The sequence below is a fragment of the Salmo salar genome, chromosome ssa16 (genome assembly GCF_905237065.1).
Source record: "Salmo salar chromosome ssa16, Ssal_v3.1, whole genome shotgun sequence".
NCBI lineage: Eukaryota > Metazoa > Chordata > Actinopteri > Salmoniformes > Salmonidae > Salmo > Salmo salar.
In genome coordinates, this window is record NC_059457.1 from 33392483 (window position 1) to 33413264 (window position 20782).

At 44.8% G+C, this 20782-nt stretch overlaps 1 protein-coding gene across 2 annotated transcripts in view; it reads left to right on the forward strand.

Annotated features, from left to right (window-relative positions):
- The window catches only part of LOC106573702 (cadherin-13-like), a 706604-nt gene that overhangs the window by 449999 nt on the left and 235823 nt on the right, over nucleotides 1–20782 (forward strand). For both annotated transcript variants that reach the window (XM_014148993.2, XM_014148994.2), the window contains one exon: nucleotides 2603–2781. In XM_014148993.2, the coding sequence (XP_014004468.1) occupies nucleotides 2603–2781 (179 nt within the window). The remainder of the gene's footprint in view (nucleotides 1–2602; nucleotides 2782–20782) is intronic.

The following is a 20782-nucleotide window of genomic DNA, read 5'->3' on the forward strand; positions in this document are numbered from 1 at the left end:
TTCCTGACTGATGTCTTGAGATGTTGCTTCAATATTTCCACATAATTTCCCTTCCTCATGGCGCTATCTATTTTGTGAAGTGCACCAGTCCCTCCTGCAGCAAAGCACCCCCACAACATGATGCTGCCACCCCCGTGCTTCACGGTTGGGATGGTGTTCTTTGGGTTGCAAGCCTCCCCCTTTTTCCTCCAAACATAACGATGGTCATTATGGCCAAACAGTTCTATTTTGTTTCATCAGACCAGAGCACATTTCTCTTTGTCCCCATGTGAGGTTGAAAACTGTAGTCTGGCTTTTTTATGGCGGTTTTGGAGCAGCGGCTTCTTCCTTGTTGACCGGCCTTTGAGGTTATGTCGATATAGGACTCGTTTTACTGTGGATGTAGATGCTTTTTCTACCTTTTTCCACCCGCATCTTCACTAGATCCTTTGCTGTTGTTCTGGGATTGATTTGCACTTTTGCACCAAAGTACGTTCATCTCTAGGAGACAGAACACGTCTCCTTCCTGAGCTGAATGATGGTTGCGTGGTCCCATGGTGGTTATACTTGCGTACTATTGTTTCTACAGATGAACGTGGTATCTTCAGCCATTTGGAAATTGCTCCCAATGATGAACCAGACTTGTTGAGTTCTACAACTTTTTTCTGATTTCTTTTTATTTTCCCATGATGTCAAGCAAAGAGGCACTGAGTTTGAAGGTAGGCCTTGAAATACAGTGACAGGTACGCCTCCAATTGACTCAAATGATGTAAATCAGAAGCTTCTAAAGCCATGTCATCATCTTCTGGAATTTTCCAAGCTGTTTAAAGGCACAGTCAACTTAGTGTATGTAAACTTCTGACCCACTGGTATTGTGATACAGTGAATTATAAGTGAAATAATCTGTCTCTAAACAATTTTTGGAAAAAAACGACTTGCCAAAGCTATAGTTTGTTAACAACAAGATATTTGTGGAGTGGTTGAAAAACAAGTTTTTATGACTACAACCTAAGTGTATATAAACTTCCGACTTCAACTGTATATATGTATACAATGGTGTGTAGAGACATTATGGGCAGTGTATGAGTAGAAAATATGTGGACAGCAGTAGTTATATAGGATAAGCCTTGACTAGAATACCGTATGTTCATTTGAAGTGCATGCCGAGAAACTTTAAAATGGATTTAATTGTCATTTTATTGTCAACAATCAACACAATATAATCAATAATGTCAAAGTGGAAGAACAATTCTAACATTTGTAATTTCTAAGATTAATAAAATGAATACAAATGTAATTAATGAAATATAGTCGGTCCATAAGTAATCATTTCCCAGTCCATACATGTCGGGCTTGAAGGGCGCAGTGCTCTAAGGCACTGCATCTCAGTGCAAGAGGCGCCACTACAGTCCCTGGTTTAAATCCAGGCTGTATTACATCCGGCCGTGATTGGGAGTCCCATAGGGCGGCGAACAATTGGCCCAGCGTCGTCCGAGTTTGGCCGGGGTAGGCTGTCATTGTAAATAAGAATTAGTTCTTAACCGACTTGCCAAGTTAAATAAAGGTTAAATGTAAAAAAATATATATATCTCGTTCTGGCCGGTTTAGTCCCCCCTGACCCACTCGTAATTTGCACTCTGCATTCTATGAGTGAAACACAGTGTTCCAAACTCAATTTTCAGTCTCCACAGAGATGCCTTGCTGTCCTCAGAAGAGATGTGTGTTCTGAAAGAATATGAGGTGGGAGAGAGATTGGCTTCAGAGCAGTTAATATATTTTCTTGCCTGTAGAGTGGAGGTGTAAGGTTCATCACTGAGGTGAGACAAGAGGATGGAGGGTTGAGGGGATGTCAAGGTTGGACTGGGATTTCAGCTCTGATGCAGGGAGGGCACCACATCTTTGTTCCATTACTAAATAACATGTGGTATATCGTTATGACCAATGTTTGGAAGAGAATGCATTAGTAAAAAGTATGTGTGTTCAGAGAGGGTCACCCGGAGTATTCTGACTGATGTCTGTCACCATTCTTAGCCTTTGTCTCAGTGCAAGTTTGAACAGGCTTTTATTTTCATCATAGTTGTGATTTGGTGACGTAAAGAACTTTGACAGCACAACGGCAGAGTCATGTCTGAAGTGTAAAACTACTGATGACTCAATAACTCATGCCTTCTGGGAATGTTATGGGCGGAGTTGGAAAGATGGATGTCAGAGATATTGCAATGTAAAGGTACTTTTAATTTGTCTGTCTGTATATTTCAAGACATGCCATATGAGGGTGCAGTGAGATACCAGATGGGTTGGACAATTATATTTAAAAAATGTATACTCAAAAACTGGAAATTAGCCATTGCGTCGCTCACGCAATGGAAAGGTCAAATGCTTTATTATCAAAAAATATACCAAAATTGTGCAGTTTGAGGCCATGTGGCAGAAAGTGATAAGGGTGCCCTTAGGGGTGGGGGCTAGTGGTTCTGGGCAGGTGTGATGTAGTGATGTTTGTATGATGTAGTCATTTGTATGTGTATGTTTTGTATTGTTTATAAATGATCAACTAAAATCATATAAAAAATAAGAACTGAGATAATGCTGCAACCTTCTAACAGTAAACTATCTGTTTCTATAGGAACCGTGGTGATGACGATGACAGCGGAGGATGCTGATGACCCCAGGTTGCAGAACGCGGTGCTGCGCTACAACATTGTGAGGCAGTCGCCCGACAAACCCTCACCCAACATGTTCTACATCAACCCAGAGAGCGGCAACATTGTCACTGTCATCTCCCCCACGCTGCTGGACAGAGAGGTGGGTGTGCTTTGATTGGGCTGGGAGCCTCTCCAGACTGATCTGATGGGCCCCCACAACACTGCTTCTGTCTCACTGCCTCCCTACCATGAAGTTTTAAAGGCCCAGTGCAGACAAAAACTTGATTTTCTTGTGTTTTATATATACAGTATATTCAGACAGTATTCACACCCCTAAACTTTTTCCACATTTTGTTAAGTTACAGCCTTATTCTAAAAATGTTTGTTTTTTAACTCATCAATACCCCATAATGACAAAGCGAAAATAAAATACCTTATTTACATAAGCATTCAGACCCTTTGCTATGAGACTCGAAATTGAGCTCAGGTTGCATCCTGTTTTCATTGCTCATCCTTGAGATGTTTCTATAACTTGATTGGAGTCCACCTGTGGTAAATTCAATTGATTGGACATGATTTGGAAAGTCACACAGCTGTCCCTCTGTTAACAGTGGATATCAGAGCAAAAATCAAGCAATGAGGTCCAAGGAATTGTCTGTAGAGCTCCGAGACAGGATTGTGTCAAGGCACAGATCTGGGGATGGGTACCAAAATATGTGTGCAGCATTAAAGGTCCCCAAGAACAAAGAGGCCTCCATCAATCTTAAAACGAAGAAGTTTGGAACCATTAAGACTCTTCCTAAAGCTGGCCAACTGAGCAATTGGGTGAGAAGGGCCTTGGTCAGGGATGTGACCATGAACCCGATGGCCACTCTGATAGAGCTTCACAGTTCCTCTGTGGAAATGGGAGAACCTTCCAGAAGGAAAACCATCTCTGCAGCACTCCACCAATTAGGCCTTTTTGGTAGAGGGGTCAGACGGAAGCCACTCCTCAGTAAAAGGCACATGAAAGCCCGCTGGAGTTTGCCTGAAGGCCTCTAAAGGACTCTCAGACTGTGAGAAACAAGATTCTCTGGTCTGATGAAACCAATATTGAACTCTTTGGCCTGAATGTCAAGCGTCACGTCTGGAGCAGAGCTGACACCATCCCTACGGTGAAGCATGGTGATGGCAGCCTCATGCTGTGGGGATGTTTTTCAGCGGCAGGGACTGGGAGACTAGTTAGGACCGAGGGACAGGTGCTTGGAGCAAACTACAGAGAGATCCTGGATGAAAAATTCTCCAGAGCGCTTAGGACCTCAGACTGTGGCAAATGTTCACCTTCCAACAGGACAACAACCCAAAGCACACGTCCAAGACAACGCAGGAGTGGCTTCGGGACACGTTTGAATGTCCTTGAGTGCCCAGCCAGAGCCCAGACTTGAACCCGATTGAACATCTCTGGAGAGACCTGAAAATAGCTGTGGAGCGACGCTCCCCATCCAACCTGACAGAGCTTGAGAGGATCTGCAGAGATTATTGGAAGAAACTCCCCAAATACAGGTGTGCCAAGCTTTTGTAGCGTTATTCCCAAGAAGACTTGAGGCTGTTATTGCTTGCTATATAAAGCAGGCAGACAGGAATCGAGGTTTTCAGTTACTGTTCGATTGAACATTAGAATGGGCAAAGCGAGTGACCTAAGCGGCTTTGAGCATGATATGATCGTCGGTGCCAGGCTTGCCAGATCCAGTATCTCAGAAACGGCCTTCCTCCTGGGCTTTTCACACATAACAGTGTCTAGTCTTTACCAAAAATGGTGCGACAAACAAAAAACATCCTGTCAGTGGCAGTCCTATGGCCAAAAAGAGCATGTTGATGAGAGAGATCGAAGGAGAATGGCAAGAATCGTGCAAGCTAACAGGCGGGTCACACACAGACAAATAATTCCCCATCTAGGGGTCCGACCCATTGGGTGTCTATTGCCAAAATACTAACAAAATTAGCACGTAATAGCGAATTTCCATTGAGGCTGCTAGCTAAATATGCTAACGAGTGCAATAAAAATAAACTAAGTGCAAAGACAGGCAATCCAGCTCATAACGTTATATACATATATAGGTAGAAGCTACCAAATGTCATTGTTTGGTGAGATTGGACATTTACAAGCGAATGTGATCGAGAGACATTGTGCAAATGAACAATGTTTTGGCTCATGTTTGTCTGAAGGAAGAACAGTACTCCAGCAGCATGTCTATAGCTGTTTCTGTGTGGAGTCTGGGGTTGCTAGGGCAAGGGGCCTGCCTGCTCTGCTCAGAGAAGAGGGGGCGGAGCAGACGGCCGAGAACGGAGAGGAGAAAAAACGCAAGGAAATCAAGATAGCAGTGGAGGCTGTACAAATAACTCATCCAAAGGGGCTTTGACTTCTCAAACACAGCAGAAAGCTAACACAATATGATTCCCCATCACCTAATTAATTCTGCCTATTTCTTAGATAACAAATTCAACTTAGGGGTCGTGTTAAAGTAGAATTCTGCGTTTTTCACGCAGGAAAAAAATATTAAACGCATAAGAAATATCTTGCTGCATTTTTTAAATGCCGATCTAAAATGCTTCTTACTGTAATTTCTGCTCAGCATCCGACTCATTTTGTGTTTAAGTTGCACTTCTAAATTCCTGAATGGGCATTCTGTCAGCAGACAACGCTCTGACTGATATGTAGCTACTTTTCTCAGGTACTTTTCTCGGTGAAGCCAGCCTATTGTTCTCAGGTAAAACGGCGTATTAACTTTAAGAAACACATTAGGAAATGTAGGTGGCTACATTATTTCTATGATAGGCCTAAACATTAGAAATATGCTTTTTCATTGTAAGCTCATTGACTTGTGTGGCTGTCAGCCAAATAGCATTGCACTTCTGTATTCATCTGATGAAAATGTATCTATTTTCTGCCGAATATGTTGCACTAGTGTATTTTCAGTGAAGGAAAACTATAGTTGCACGTCCCTGATCACTCTATTGAAACAAAAAAAACACTGTTGACCTTCAATATCAAATGCAACCCCTGTGAATATACAACTGGAGTCACCTGCTCCCGCCTTCTCCCGTTGTGCTATTTACAAAGAAACACGTGACTGGCTCAACTGTTCTGGTGAACTGCCTAAGCTTCATAATCTAAAATAATATGACAGGTGAAATGAAGAACGCTTATCTCTTAAAGCATTGCACAAGTTGACTGCACGTATTTACTGAAATAATAGCTAAAAATATTGAAATGTATTGAAAAACTTAAAATAAATAGTTTCAATGTTATTGATGGTATTGAAAAACCATCCCGTGGCTATTTCCAAATATGGTATATATGGTAAACCACCTAAGCCTAGTAAATATGCTATTATCTAGAATACAGTTAATGACATATACTGTATACACTATCGATACTGCTTATGCCTAGATATAATGTAAGGGGAAAAACCAAATACGCAGGCTATAGAAATTCACTTACTGGACAAAGGCTCATTTACTGGTAGGCATATGCTAAATATACATCAATGGAATGACATACTAAGTAATTGAAATGTGACTGCAATGTAACCAACATGTGCGCATGTGCACAATACCATGACGTGGAATAGTAACTGTGCCATGAGGCACAGGCTAAGTTATTTGCTACATATCGCAAATATAGTACACGGTAGCATGAGGCTACAACAAGGTCCTGAATGTCCATAAACACAGCTACAATATTTGCATACAAAATGAAAATATTTCCCTTGAAACGATACATGAGAGCTTCACCACCAGGCCTTACAATCTAGCAATACTGGCTAACATTCTGGCATAACTGGCTAGCAATAGCATGAGACACATTAAAGGAAATAATTCATAAACATGTTAAATATTAACTTGACTTCCTTAACAACACCCAACTGAAGGAATTGACATGTAGGACAGCAGGGGAGAGTGAGGTAAGTTGCGCCATTTTTTACATTGAGCATCACTTCGTCAAGGGAAATATACTGTAGTATTCTTTCTAACAAAGATATCTACATATATTTCAGGATGTTGTGTAACTCTGGACATCTGTCACGTCCTGACCAGTAAAAGGGGTTATTTGTTAGTGTAGTTTGGTCAGGGCGTGGCAGGGGGTGTTTGGTTTGTGTGTTTCGGGGTTTTTGGTTTATGTTCTAGATTATCTATTTCTATGTGTTTATCTAGCTTGTCTATTTCTATGTTAGTTTTGTCAACAACCTCCTTGTTGTTATCTCTGATTGGAGGCCATATTTAGTTGTGTGTGTTTTCACTTGTGTTTGTGGGTGGTTGTTTCCTGTACAGTCTGTGCACCTTACGGGACTGTTTTCGTCGTTTGTTTTGTTTAAGTGTCTTTTCTTTAATAAATAAGAAGATGTTCAATATACCCGCTGCATTTTGGTCCACTCCTTATGACGAACGTTACAGAACCACCCACCAAAGAAGGACCAAGCAGCGGAGGAAGGAGCAGCAGGAGAGCTACTTGGAGTCATGGACATGGGAGGAGATCCTGGATGGTAAAGGACCATGGCACCAGGCTGGGGAGTACAAGCGCCCGAAGGAGGAGCTGGAGGAAGCTAAAAGGGAACGACGGAGGTATGAGGCATTATATCCTCCATTTCAGGAGGAGAGGAGGCAGCCCCCAAAAAAATGTTTGGGGGGGCATATGGGGAGTTTAGTTGAGTCAGGGGGAGCCCTGACCTAACTTCCCGGGCATACAGGAGAGAGCCGTGGAGAAAAAGGGAGCCAGTCAAGGAATCAAGCGAGGAGCTTGACGCAAGATTCCGGAGAGAGGTACTGGCGGAAAGGGCACGAAGGGGCACCTGTGTTTACTATGGGGAGCGACGGATCAAGCAAGCACCATGTTATGCGGAGATACGCACGGTATCGCCAATACGCGTACACAGCCCAGTCCCACGCATCAGGTCTCTAGTGCGCCTACCCAACCCAGTACGTCCTGTTCCTGCTCCTTGCACTAGCCCTGTGGTGCGTGTCAATAGTCTGGCGCCTCCAAAGCCACCCCCACACATCAGGTCTCTAGTGCGCTTACCCAGCCCAGTACGTCCTGTTCCTGCTCCTCGCACTAACCCTGTGGTGCGTGTCAATAGTCTGGCGCCTCCAAAGCCAGCCCCATGCATCAGGCCTCTAGTGTGCCTGCCCAGCCTAGTACGTCCTGTTCCTGCTCCTCGCACTAGCCCTGTGGTGCAGGTTACTAGTCTGGCGCCTCCTAAGCCAGCCCCATGCATCAGGCCTACAGTGCACAGTCCCTGTCCAGAGCTTCCGGAGACAGTTCCCCGTCCAGAGCTTCTGGCGACAGTTCCCCGTCCAGAGCTTCCAGCGACAGTTCCCCGTCCAGAGATTCCGGCGACAGTTCCCCGTCCAGAGCTTCCGGCAACAGTTCCCTGTCCAGAGCTTCCGGCGACAGTTCCCCGTCCAGAGCTTCCGGCGACAGTTCCCCGTCCAGAGCATCCGGCGACAGTTCCCCGTCCAGTGCTTGCGGCGACGTCCTACAGTCCGGAACCGACAGAGACGTCCCACAGTCCGGAACGGACAGAGACGGCCCACAGTCCGGAACGGGCAGAGACGGCCCACAGTCTGGAACCGGCAGAGACCGCCCACAGTCCGGAGCCTGCAGAGACCGCCCACAGTCCGGAGCCTGCAGAGTCGGCCCACCGTCCGGCGCCTGCAGAGACGGCCCACAGTCCTGAGTCTCCAGCGCCGCTCCTCAGTCCGAGGTCTCCAGCGACGCACCTCAGCCAGAGGTCTCCAGCGACGCACCTCAGCCAGAGGTCTCCAGCGACGCACCTCAGCCCGAGGTCTCCAGTGACGCACCTCAGCCCGAGGTCTCCAGCAACGCACCTCAGCCCGAGGTCTCCAGCGACGCACCTCAGCCCAGAGACTAAGGCCGGAGCCAGAGCCACCTCCATGGTTGGAGGATTGGGGAGGGGGGGTGTAGCATGGGAGCCGTCGTTGACAGTGGCCACCCTCCCTTCCCTCCCTTTAAGTTTGGGGTTATTTTTGTGGGGATTTTGTGTTTAGGTGCATTCGAGGTCTGCACCTTTGGGGGGGAGGGGGGGGGGTCCTGACCAGTAAAAGGGGTTATTTGTTATTGTAGTTTGGTCAGGGCGTGGCAGGGGGTGTTTGGTTTGTGTGTTTCGGGGTTTTTGGTTTATGTTCTAGATTATCTATTTCTATGTGTTTATCTAGCTTGTCTATTTCTATTTTAGTTTTGTCAATGACCTCCAATTAGAGGCAGCTGGTTGTTGTTATCTCTGATTGGAGGCCATATTTAGTTGTGTGTGTTTTCACTTGTGTTTGTGGGTGGTTGTTTCCTGTATAGTCTGTGCACCTTACGGGACTGTTTTCGTCGGTTGTTTTGTTAAGTGTCTTTTCCTTAATAAATAAGATGTTCAATATACCCACTGCATTTTGGTCCACTCCTTACGACGAACGTTACAACATCATCAGAATTGATGTAAACATTACAGTTTTGAAAACATAGCTTGCCCCCAAAAACGTGCTCTCTTGGTACAACTTACCCCGGGTAAGTTGAGTTGCGGGACAAAGTTATACATTTCTGTACTGAATGAAATATTGCCTCTACCTTTCTAAAACCATGTCCATCATGTCTGTTTCCCAAACACAATTCAACACAATCACAAACTATTTTTTGTCTTTTAATCATTTTAAGCATATTTTAACACAGGCTTAACACCTAACAACACTTTGTACTTTTTTAAAAACACTTTTTAGCATAGGCCAGTCACTGTTGTTACCTAATGCCTTGCATTAGGCTTGGGAAGAAAACTCAACTTGCCATTGGCTCAACCATTGACTCAACTTACCCCAAGGCAACCATTTGACTATAATAGCCCACACAACTACAAGGAAAAACTTTCATGCTAGGTTTCGGACCTCATATTGAAGCTTATGAAGACACAAACGGATGTATTGTACAATCTTAAAATGATCTACTTTGGTTTAGATACAAGCATCATGAAACCTCTAACACAACAAATTAATTTACTTTGTGAAAAACTTTTGGGAGCTAACTTTTTCCATGTGGTTTCTCCCTTCACAGTCTCCATGAAATTATGACCTCTTCTGAAATATTTGGTCAAATTATTCATTTTGTGTATGGTTTCCTAGAAACAAGGGTGGCTCAATTTACCCTTTAGGCATAATCCCACCCTCCCTTACTTACAATTAGATGCACACACTAACAGAAGTCATATACAGAAACTTGAGGAACAGTCCAATGAGTCCTTTCTCTTCTGATCACGATCTCGCTCTGACGGCAGGAGCGCGGTTCAGTGAGATGCACGGGAACGGTGAACTATGACTAGCTGGTAAAAGTGGGGTGACTTGGAGTTACCTCTATGACCATGTACAAAAAGTCAGAGCAAAATTCTTGTTTGAGAAATTGTTCTTTGCAAAGAAGATATTTTTGACCATTGATAATTTGACAATTTTAATCGAAAAGCAAGGCACATAATTGTTACCCAGAAAGTATTTGATATTGAGATAAAACAGCTGCGTTGGACCTTTAAAGAACTGTTCGTTATTGTCATTAAAGACACTAGAGATAGGCGAACGTAGGAAGCAGGAGAGGGGTCGTTGTGCTGGGGAGGTGAGGAGGAGGATGAGGGAAGGCGTAGGGGTGGCTGTCGGTGGTGTATTCTAATGAGCAAGCAGAGGCAGCGTCTCTCCATTCCTTAACCGGAGCAAGGCAACTACATGATTGCTTTTTCAGCGGGGTGACGAATGCCAGAACATTGATTTGCTGTGCTCGTGGAAGAGGAATATTAGGTGTTGTCAGACACTTAAAGCACGGTTTAATTGAGGTAATACACACACATCCACCAGCATTGGCTGTGTCCAACAAGTCCAACAGAAACTTCTCAGCTGGAACAGAGGAATCACTAGCAAACGGCAATGAGTGGATCTCTGAGCTATAACTCTCATACTGTATATGATGAATTGATAAATGTGTTAGTGTTGTGTCTAATGCATACATTGAGCGCCTGGTCTGTGTGCTCATGAAGGATGCTAATGATTTCTGTTGAGAAATCAATGCATGATTACATAGTTGTATTGAATGTAATCAAATCAAATTTTATTGGTCACATACACGTGTTTAGCAGATGTTGTTGCGGGTGTAGCAAAATGCTTGTGTTTCTAGCTCCAACAGTGCAGTAATATCTAACAATTTCACAACAATACACACAATACACACAAATCTAAAGTAAAGGAATGGAATTAAGAATATATAAATATTTGGATGAGCAATGTCAGATCGGCATAGATTAAAATACACTACAATAGAATACAGTATATACATATGAGATGAGTAATGCAAAATATGTAAACATTTTTAAAGTGACTAGTGTTCCATTATTAAAGTGGCCAGGGATGTCAAGTCTATGTAATGTCATGGCCAAAAGTTTTGAGAATGACACAAATATTAATTTTCACAAAGTCTGCTGCCTCAGTGTCTTTAGATATTTTTGTCAGATGTTACTATGGAATACTGAAGTATAATTACAAGCATTTCATAAGTGTCAATGGCTTTTATTTACAATTACATGAAGTTGATGCATAGAGTCAATATTTGCAGTGTTGACCCTTCTTTTCAAGACCTCTACAATCCGCCCTGGCATGCTATCAATTAACTTCTGGGCCAGATCCTGACTGATGGCAGCCCATTCTTGCATAATCAATGCTTGGAGTTTGTCAGAATTTGTGGGTTTTTGTTTGTCCACCCGCCTCTTGAGGATTGACCACAAGTTCTCAATGGGATTAAGGTCTGGGGAGTTTCCTGTCCATGGACCCAAAATATCAATGTTTTGTTCTCCGAGCCACTTAGTTATCACTTTCGCCTTATGGCAAGGTGCTCCATCATGCTGGAAAAGGCATTGTTCGTCACCAAACTGTTCCTGGATGGTTGGGAGAAGTTGTTCTTGGAGGATGTGTGGTACCATGCTTTATTCATGGCTGTGTTCTTAGGCAAAATTCTGAGTGAGCCCACTCCCTTGGCTGAGAAGCAACCCCACACATGAATCGTCTCAGGATGCTTTACTGTTGGCATGACACAGGACTGATGGTAGCGCTCACCTAGTCTTCTCTGGACAAGAACAATGATTCCAAGCACCACCCTCCTTTTGAAGCTTCCAGTCTGTTATTCGAACTCAATCAGCGTGACAGTGATCTCCAGCCTTGTCCTCATCAACACTCACACCTGTGTTAACGAAAGAATCACTGACATGATGTCACCTGGTCCTTTTGTGGCAGGGCTGAAATGCAGTGTAAATGTTTTGGGGGGATTCAGTTCATTTGCATGGCAAAGAGGGACTTTGCAATTAATTGCAATTCATCTGATCACTCTTCATAACATTCTGGAGTATATGCAAATTGCCATCATACAAACTGAGGCAGCAGACTTTGTGAAAATGTATATTTGTGTCATTCTCAAAACTTTTGGCCACAACTGTACAGAACCTCAAGACTTCCTTAATATTAGATATCATGCACCAGCTGTTAAAAAAAGACACACACCCTCCCCTGAGCTTCCCCAAAGCTGCCGTTCTGTCCTGCTGATGTATAGATTAACCAGCTAGATTTATATTTTCCATGTCCTTATTTAACCATAACTCAAAGAAACATAGGATTTTACAGATCTTCAGATAATGTTGACAGGATAGTCTCGAACAGAGCTCGTCCAGTTTATTCACCAGTGATTGAGCGTTTGCCAATAGACCGGAGGGAAGAGGCTGTTTATCCACTCTCCGACATAGTCTCATCAGGTATCCCGCAAGCCAGCCTATACAGCACTGCCTCCTCCTTCTCCAAGTGTCGGTGATTTGGGCTTAGTCCTGGATAATCAATATGTAATTTGCCTCCGACTCATTGAAGTAGAAGTCCTAAAACAAATCAACGTTTGTGATAGATGTTCTGATGTCCAAAAGCAATTTTTTGTCATGAGAAACAATGACTGAAACATTACGTACCAAAAATGGTTAAGATAAATGCAAAAGAATACACAAAATAACACAATTGGTCAGGAACCGTAAACCGGCTGCTATTCCCTCTAGTGCCATCTCCAGTGCTACCTCCAGCGCCAACCGAGTGAAGTTGGCTAACAATTACCCCCTTTTCAACATATTTTTAAGGGTTTAATCATAATTGCTGCTGACAGACACGATAGGCTAACTTGCTTGATGGACCACGTCAAATCCGCTAGCTAGCTAATAACAGATCACGTTAATATGGCTAGCTAATTAAAAAGCTAATTTTCAAGTGATAAACTAGATGGCTACAGTGGGGCAAAAAAGTATTTAGTCAGCCACCAATTGTGCAAGTTCTCCCACTTAAAAAGATGAGAGAGGCCTGTAATTTTCATCATAGGTACATGTCAACTATGACAGACAAAATGAGATTTTTTTTCTCCAGAAAATCACATTGTAGGATTTTTAATTAATTTATTTGCAAATTATGGTGGAAAATAAGTATTTGGTCACCTACAAACAAGCAACATTTCTGGCTCTCACAGACCTGTAACTTCTTCTTTAAAGAGGCTCCTCTGTCCTCCACTCGTTACCTGTATTAATGGCACCTGTTTGAACTTGTTATCAGTATAAAAGACACCTGTCCACAACCTCAAACAGTCACACTCCAAACTTCACTATGGCCAAGACCAAAGAGCTGTCAAAGGACACCAGAAACAAAATTGTAGACCTGCACCAGGCTGGGAAGACTGAATCTGCAATAGGTAAGCAGCTTGGTTTGAAGAAATCAACTGTGGATCAATTATTAGGAAATGGAAGACATACAAGACCACAGATAATCTCCCTTGATCTGGGGCTCCACGCAAGATCTCACCCCGTGGGGTCAAAATGATCACAAGAACGGTGAGCAAAAATCCCAGAAGCACACGGGGGGACCTAGTGAATGACCTGCAGAGAGCTGGGACCAAAGTAACAAAGCCTACCATCAGTAACACACTACGCCGCCAGGGACTCAAATCCTGCAGTGCCAGACGTGTCCCCCTGCTTAAGCCAGTACATGTCCAGGCCCGTCTGAAGTTTGCTAGAGAGCATTTGGATGATCCAGAAGAAGATTGGGAGAATGTCATATGGTCAGATGAAACCAAAATATAACTTTTTGGTAAAAACTCAACTCGTCGTGTTTGGAGGACAAAGAATGCTGAGTTGCATCCAAAGAACACCATACCTACTGTGAAGCATGGGGGTGGAAACATCATGCTTTGGGGCTGTTTTTCTGCAAAGGGACCAGGACGACTGATCCATGTAAAGGAAAGAATGAATGGGGCCATGTATCGTGAGATTTTGAGTGAAAACCTCCTTCCATCGGCAAGGGCATTGAAGATGAAACGTGGCTGGGTCTTTCAGCATGACAATGATCCCAAACACACCGCCCGGGCAACGAAGGAGTGGCTTCGTAAGAAGCATTTCAAGGTCCTGGAGTGGCCTAGCCAGTCTCCAGATCTCAACCCCATAGAAAATCTTTGGAGGGAGTTGAAAGTCCGTGTTGCCCAGCAACAGCCCCAAAACATCATTGCTCTAGAGGAGATCTGCATGGAGGAGATCTGCATGGGCCAAAATACCAGCAACAGTGTGTGAAAACCTTGTGAAGACTTACAGAAAACGTTTGACCTGAGTCATTGCCGACAAAGGGTATATAACAAAGTATTGAGATAAACTTTTGTTATTGGCCAAATACTTACTTTCCACCATAATTTGCAAATAAATTCATAGAAAATCCTACAATGTGATTTTCTGGAATTTTTTTTCTCATTTTGTCTGTCATAGTTGAAGTGTACCTATAATGAAAATGACAGGCCTCTCTCATCTTTTTAAGTGGGAGAACTTGCACAATTGGTGGCTGACTAAATACTTTTTTGCCCCACTGTATATCCAAATATTGTTTGACTTGCTTGCCCTCTATAGTGATGATGACAGTAGTCCGACAAGTTTACCAGGACGAGGAATTGCCGATGTCAAGCTCTTTCCAAAAGCCTAATCTCTGATGAAGCAAGCTAAATGACAGATGTTGTTTGCTTAGCTAGCTCACTAGCTACATGCCAAATGGTTAGGCTACCCTTACGTATCTGAAAATACACGATCAATGGATGTGTACTGATCATGACAAGCACGCAGTTACTTGCTGTATAACTCTGATGATAAATGTGTAAAAATCGGAAATGTGTGGTTCTGACAATGATCTACAAGGGGTGATGATTTTTAAAACAAAAATTGTTTTAAAATGTATTTTACAATCCCTTGAAAACATCACGTAGCTGTCAATGGTTTTAGCGGAGCTGGAGGTCTACTTGCCCCCCAGCAGCCATATCGAACACTCTGCACCTTATTGTGACGTTTTATTGATAACGACCTACAGTACCAGTCAAAAGTTATACATACACTTGTTATATTTCTTGGTACATTTCATCAGCAGGAATTCCATATATACTGTAACATTCACAGACAGATGTAGTAACAGTGGGTCATGTGTGAGTGAGCTGGGATGCAGATATGAACAGGATGACTCAAGGCTATCTTCTAGGTGCACTCTAAAAAAATCCTGGGTTGTTTGGATGACCCATCTGCTGGGTTGCAGGCATTGGGTCTCCTGGTAGTGTTATTAAGGGGCTCCCGAGTGGCACAGCGGTCTACGGCACTGCATCTCAGTGCTAGAGGCTCCACTACAGACACCCAGGTTCAAATCCAGGCTGTATCACAACTGACAGTGATTGGGAGTCCCATAGGGAGTCCCATAGGGCTGCGTACAATTGGCCCAGTGTCATTGTAAATAACAATTTGTTGCCAAGTTAAATAATGGTTACATTTTAAAACATTTCAAGGGAAATTGAAATTTTCAGTGTACAGACATTTACTCTCAAGTGTGGTCAAAGATAATTACCTTAAAAGGCACACCCCTAATAGGCCATGCCTCTTTTTTTATATATATAATCCAAACAACCCAACATGTTGGGTTATTCACACAACCCGACTGACTGGGTCAAAATAACCCAGCCTGTGTTCTGTCCAATATTTACCCAGCGCTGGGTTACCAAATAACCCAAAATGTGTTGTTTTTAACCTATCATTTTTTTGAAGTGTCTGGAGATATTTGAACCTCTGCTGCTTAAACAGGTATTCATAAATACTGTATGTATCCCACATGTCACACCTCTGTCTGTCACACGAAACTACTTTTCCTGGATGAAAACTTTGTCCCTATACTACAGTATGTGAATACATTGGACATAATTCAGGTTGACCTGTAAGTGTGTTTGGATAGATATTCTCTGGCACCCGGGAGGCAAAGCAAACCAGAGAAAATTGAAAATCAATTGTGTCACATTGAAATCAAGTTGATTTTCCCTGCACTGCTTTCTCTCTCAGGCATTCAATTCTGTCTTGATATGCATATTTATTTCCTCCATACAGTATATATTTTTCCCTCCAGTTTATCTGCTCCTCTCTCATTTCTATGTGCCTCTCACTTTTTGGATCAATGTGAGAATATCATTTTTTACAGCTAATATCACACACTGATGAGAGACATTTTCCTTGGGGTTGTGAATTAGCATTCATGTCGCCGATCAGACAGAAAAGACAGACGTTAGAGATCAGGTCTCTCTCAATCTCTGCAAGTCTCATAGAGCAGAAGTCTATCAGTAGTCAATCTGATGGACACACACGGTCTCACTGACACTGGACAGATCTACAAACCACTCTCATGCTCAGACATTTCTCTCATGGCAAAATCGATTGGTGCGTATCAAACGCTTTGGGTTGTTTTTTTTATATAAAGGAATAAACTGAAAGTATGTTGTTTCAGTGGGTGTAAAAGTATGTTGTCATTTAAAAAAAGCCTCTACTTGTACTACCCGTGGCCCTTTCCATGGCAGATGTGATTTGACTGACAGGCACAATGTGTGATTTATACTAGCTGTCTGTCGGATTGATGGCCCTGAATAATGGGCTGTGTATGTGTTATTATGTATATGTGTGTGTACTGTATATGCATGTGTGTGTGTGTGTGTGTGTGCGTGCTTGCCTGTGCATGTGTCATATTAGTGTTTCGAGCTGTTGTCTCAGTCTCCCGGCTGTGGGGCATTGTGATTAATGGACTTGCCAGTCCACTGTGCTGTCAGGGCCTGCTTCCCCTCTTCACACAGCCCACCTCCCGTCCCCTCATTAACACTATCCTACATCCTGTCCACAGTCATCAGTACCTAAATCACAGCAGAGTAGAACTTCCGCTCTGCTCCCCTCTGACAGACAATATCACCTTGTACCTTCCCAGGACCCAGTACCCAGGGCTCATCACTCTACAGGCCACAGAGGCACTGTCAGTCCAGGCTTTCTCTGTCAGTCCAGGTTTTATCTGGCCTACACCCCTCATTCATTACTAGTCAGCTTCTCAGATGAATCAGGCTCATGGTGTTTTCATCATTGATTATCAGGTATCCCACCACCACCCACCACAGGCACTGTGTAGTTTATCAACTCTCTGTGTGGTGTCCCTGCAATGGGTGTTATTTAAAAAAAACTGATATGCTTACTGGTTTTTACATCGTATATCTAAGCGGTCAAGCTGGGAGAGTGTAAGATCACACCCATACCACAGTAATCACACCCCATACATACCACATTCCCACATTCCTCTATCATTTGAAATTATTTACAGCACACGTCTTATATGTGTGCGTGTACCATACTTAGTGAAGGCTTTGGTCTATACTAAGTGTGTCTCCACTCCTCCGCTCATCTCCCCTCATTACAGCCTGTGATTTCTGCTGAAGCACAGTGTAAGGTCAGCGGGAGGTTATGTGTATAATGATGTGCTGCCACTTATCTCTTCTGGATCTCCTCTGACCAATGCTGCTGCTGCTCTGAGGATGTAAAGCTCTCTGAGTGACAGACAGCATTGTGTAGTGTGTTGTTTTGCTTTTAAACTCCTTGGGGAACTCCACTTGGGTTCATAATGCCAACACTTTAAGATACTCTTGTGTTAAGCTTAAAATCAGAAAAAATTAAAGTATTTACAAGCCAGATGACCTTTCGTTACTTTTTTGCTAAAACACAGAGCAGTGTTAAGCTCCTTAGGTTAAGACAAAGCAGTAAGTAGTAATGAGTATAATTAAATGTGAGTCCAAAGGAAAAGGACATAATGGCAAGTCATACACTAATAAAAAGCAATGGTTGCACGTTTGAATGATCAACACCCTGCTATGAATTATTTGAACATCTCTGATGTTTCAGGCTGTGTCTTTAATTTAGATTATTTTGCGGTGGCTTTGCCAGGTGTCACTGACAAGCACGTTCACAAGCATGCACGCATGCACACATGAACACAGACACAGACATACACAGGCTAATGTGATTGAAGCAGCAGTTTTGGGGGTGTAGGTTACGGTGTGGGTCTGTGGTGCTGCTGGTCTGGCTGTAACCTAACTGATGTGGACACTCTGTTAATGGTGGTGACTCGGTGGGTTTCTAATTTTCACTGGGCAATCTGGGACCTGTCACTGGTAACGGCGGCCAATCGATAGGCCTGGCAGCCCCTCGCCGTCCACTTCCATACGGATGAAATATATGGAGCCAAAATAGATGTGCACAAATCAGTGGCTTGAGTGCTTGTGAGGGTCTGTCTGTCTATGTCACTGTCTCTTGGTCCTTCTGTACCTCTGTCTCTCTGAGTGTGTGTAAACAGATGGGCTATGAGAGCTGCTTATTAATCTCCAATCTCTGTCAGGCACAAAGTAACACTTAAAATAGAGCCGCTACAATAACACAATATTTAAGTAAGAGTGACAGGATGACAGATAAACATTATTTTCCGCGTTTGTTGTACCTGTGTATCTGTCTCGTTATAAACAATCATGTTGATACGATGGCCAAGGTATCATGTGGTCTTCCTGTCTTCTCTTTCTTTGTTCTTGATGTTCTTTGGATGTTTACCTTCCATTTGTCAATGTGGTCCAAACTGTAAAAAAAAAAAGCTAGGGCCTCCCGAGTGGTGCAGCGACTCCTTGTGTCGGGCTGGGCTCCTGCAGACTGACTTCGGTCGTCAGTGGAACGGTGTTTCCCCCGACACATTGGTGCAGCTGGCTTCTGAGCCCTCTCCTGTACTCCCTGTTCACCCATGACTGTGTGGCCAAGCACGCCTCCAACTCAACCATCAGGTTTGCAGACGAAACAACAGTAGTAGGCTTGATTACCAACAATGACGAGCCTACAAAGAGGAGGTGAGGGCTCTGGGAGTGTGGTACCTGGAAAACAACCTCTCACTCAACGTCAACAAAACAAAGGAGATGATCGTTGACTTCAAGAAACAGCAGAGGGTGCACCCCCCTGTCTACATCGACAGGAGACAGTGGAGAAGGTGGAAAGCTTCAACTTCCTTGGCGTACACATCACTGCCAAACTGAAATGGACCACCCACACAGACAGTGTGGTGATGATGTCACACCATGACCATAGAGAGCCCTTGGTTCTCTATGGTGTAATAGGTCAGGGCGTGACTAGGGGGTGTTCTAGTTCAATATTTCTATGTTGGTGTTTTGTATGGTTCCCAATTAGAGGCAGCTGGTAATCGTTGCCTCTATTTGGGGATCATATTTAGGTAGCCATTTTTCCCACCTGTGTTTGTGGGATATTGTTTGTGTTGGTGCTTGTGTCACCACATAGTCACGTTGTGTTGCTTGTTTATTGTTTTGGTTAAAGAAGTTTCACTTTAAATAAATATGTGGAACTCAACAAATGCTGCGCATTGGTCCATCTCTTACAACAACCGTGACGGAATATCCTACCCACGCAGGACCAAGCAGCGTGTAAATGAGGTAAAGGAGTTTTGGACTTGGGAGGAAATCATGGGAGGACACGAGACCCTTCCTTGGCGGGAGTTGCCAAGGAGCATAGGGGGACAGCGATGACGCCGCGGACCGCGGCCACAGAAACCCAAAGATTTATGGGGGGGGGGCAAATGGAGCGGTCGGCGAAGCAGCGGGGAGTGACAGAGCCAGAATGGCAAACTCTGGAGGAGTTCAACGAGGGATACCGGAGAGAGGTTTTGGCGAGGAGTATGCTGCAGTGCTGGCGCGCTGAAGAGCGCCTTCTCAGCCCGGTACCATCTGTGCCGGCTCCACGCACCAGGCCACCAGTGCGCCTCCCCAGCCCGGAACGTCCTGTGCCTGCTTCCTGCACTCGCCCTGAAGAGCCATAGACCGTCAGGGAGGCGATGGAGAAGTTGGGAGAGAGAGAGATGAGAGAGATGTTGGTTTGGTGTGTTCGGCACCGCATTGGCCCTGAAGAGCGTGTCATCAGTCTGGTACAACCTGTGCCGGCTCCACGCACCAGGTCTCCAGTGTGCCTCCCCAGTCCGGTACGTCCTGTGCCTGCTCTCTGCACTCGCCCTGAAGAGCGTGTCACCAGTCCGGTGCCACCTGTGCCGGCTCCATGCACCAGGCCTCCAGTGCCCCTCCTCAGCCCGGTGCAACCTGTGCCGGCTCCACGCATCAGGCCTCCAGTGCGCCTCCGCAGTCCGGTACGTCCTGTGCCTGCTCTCTGCACTCGCCCTGAAGAGCGTGTCACCAGTCCGGTGCCACCTGTGCCGGCTCCATGCACCAGGCCTCCAGTGCCCCTCCTCAGCCCGGTGCAACCTGTGCCGGCTCCACGCATCAGGCCTCCAGTGCGCCTCCCCAGTCCGGTACGTCCTGTGCCTGCTCTCTGCACTCGCCCTGAAGAGCGTGTCACCAGTCCGGTGCCACCTGTGCCGGCTCCATGCACCAGGCCTCCAGTGCCACTCCTCAGCCCGGTGCAACCTGTGCCGGCTCCACTCATCAGGCCTCCAGTGCGCCTCCGCAGTCCGGTACGTCCTGTGCCTGCTCCTCGCACTCGCCCTGAAGAGCATGTCACCAGTCCGGTGCAACCTGTGCCAGCTCCACGCAACAGGCCTCCAGTACGCCTCCCCAGTCTGGTATGTCCTGTGCCTCCTCCTCGCACTCGCCCTGAAGTGCGTGTTCCCAGTTCGGTACATCATATGCCAGCTCCCCGCACTCGCCCTGAAGTGTGTGTCCCCAGTCCGGTACGTCCTGTGCCAGCTCCCCGCACTCGCCCTGAAGTGTG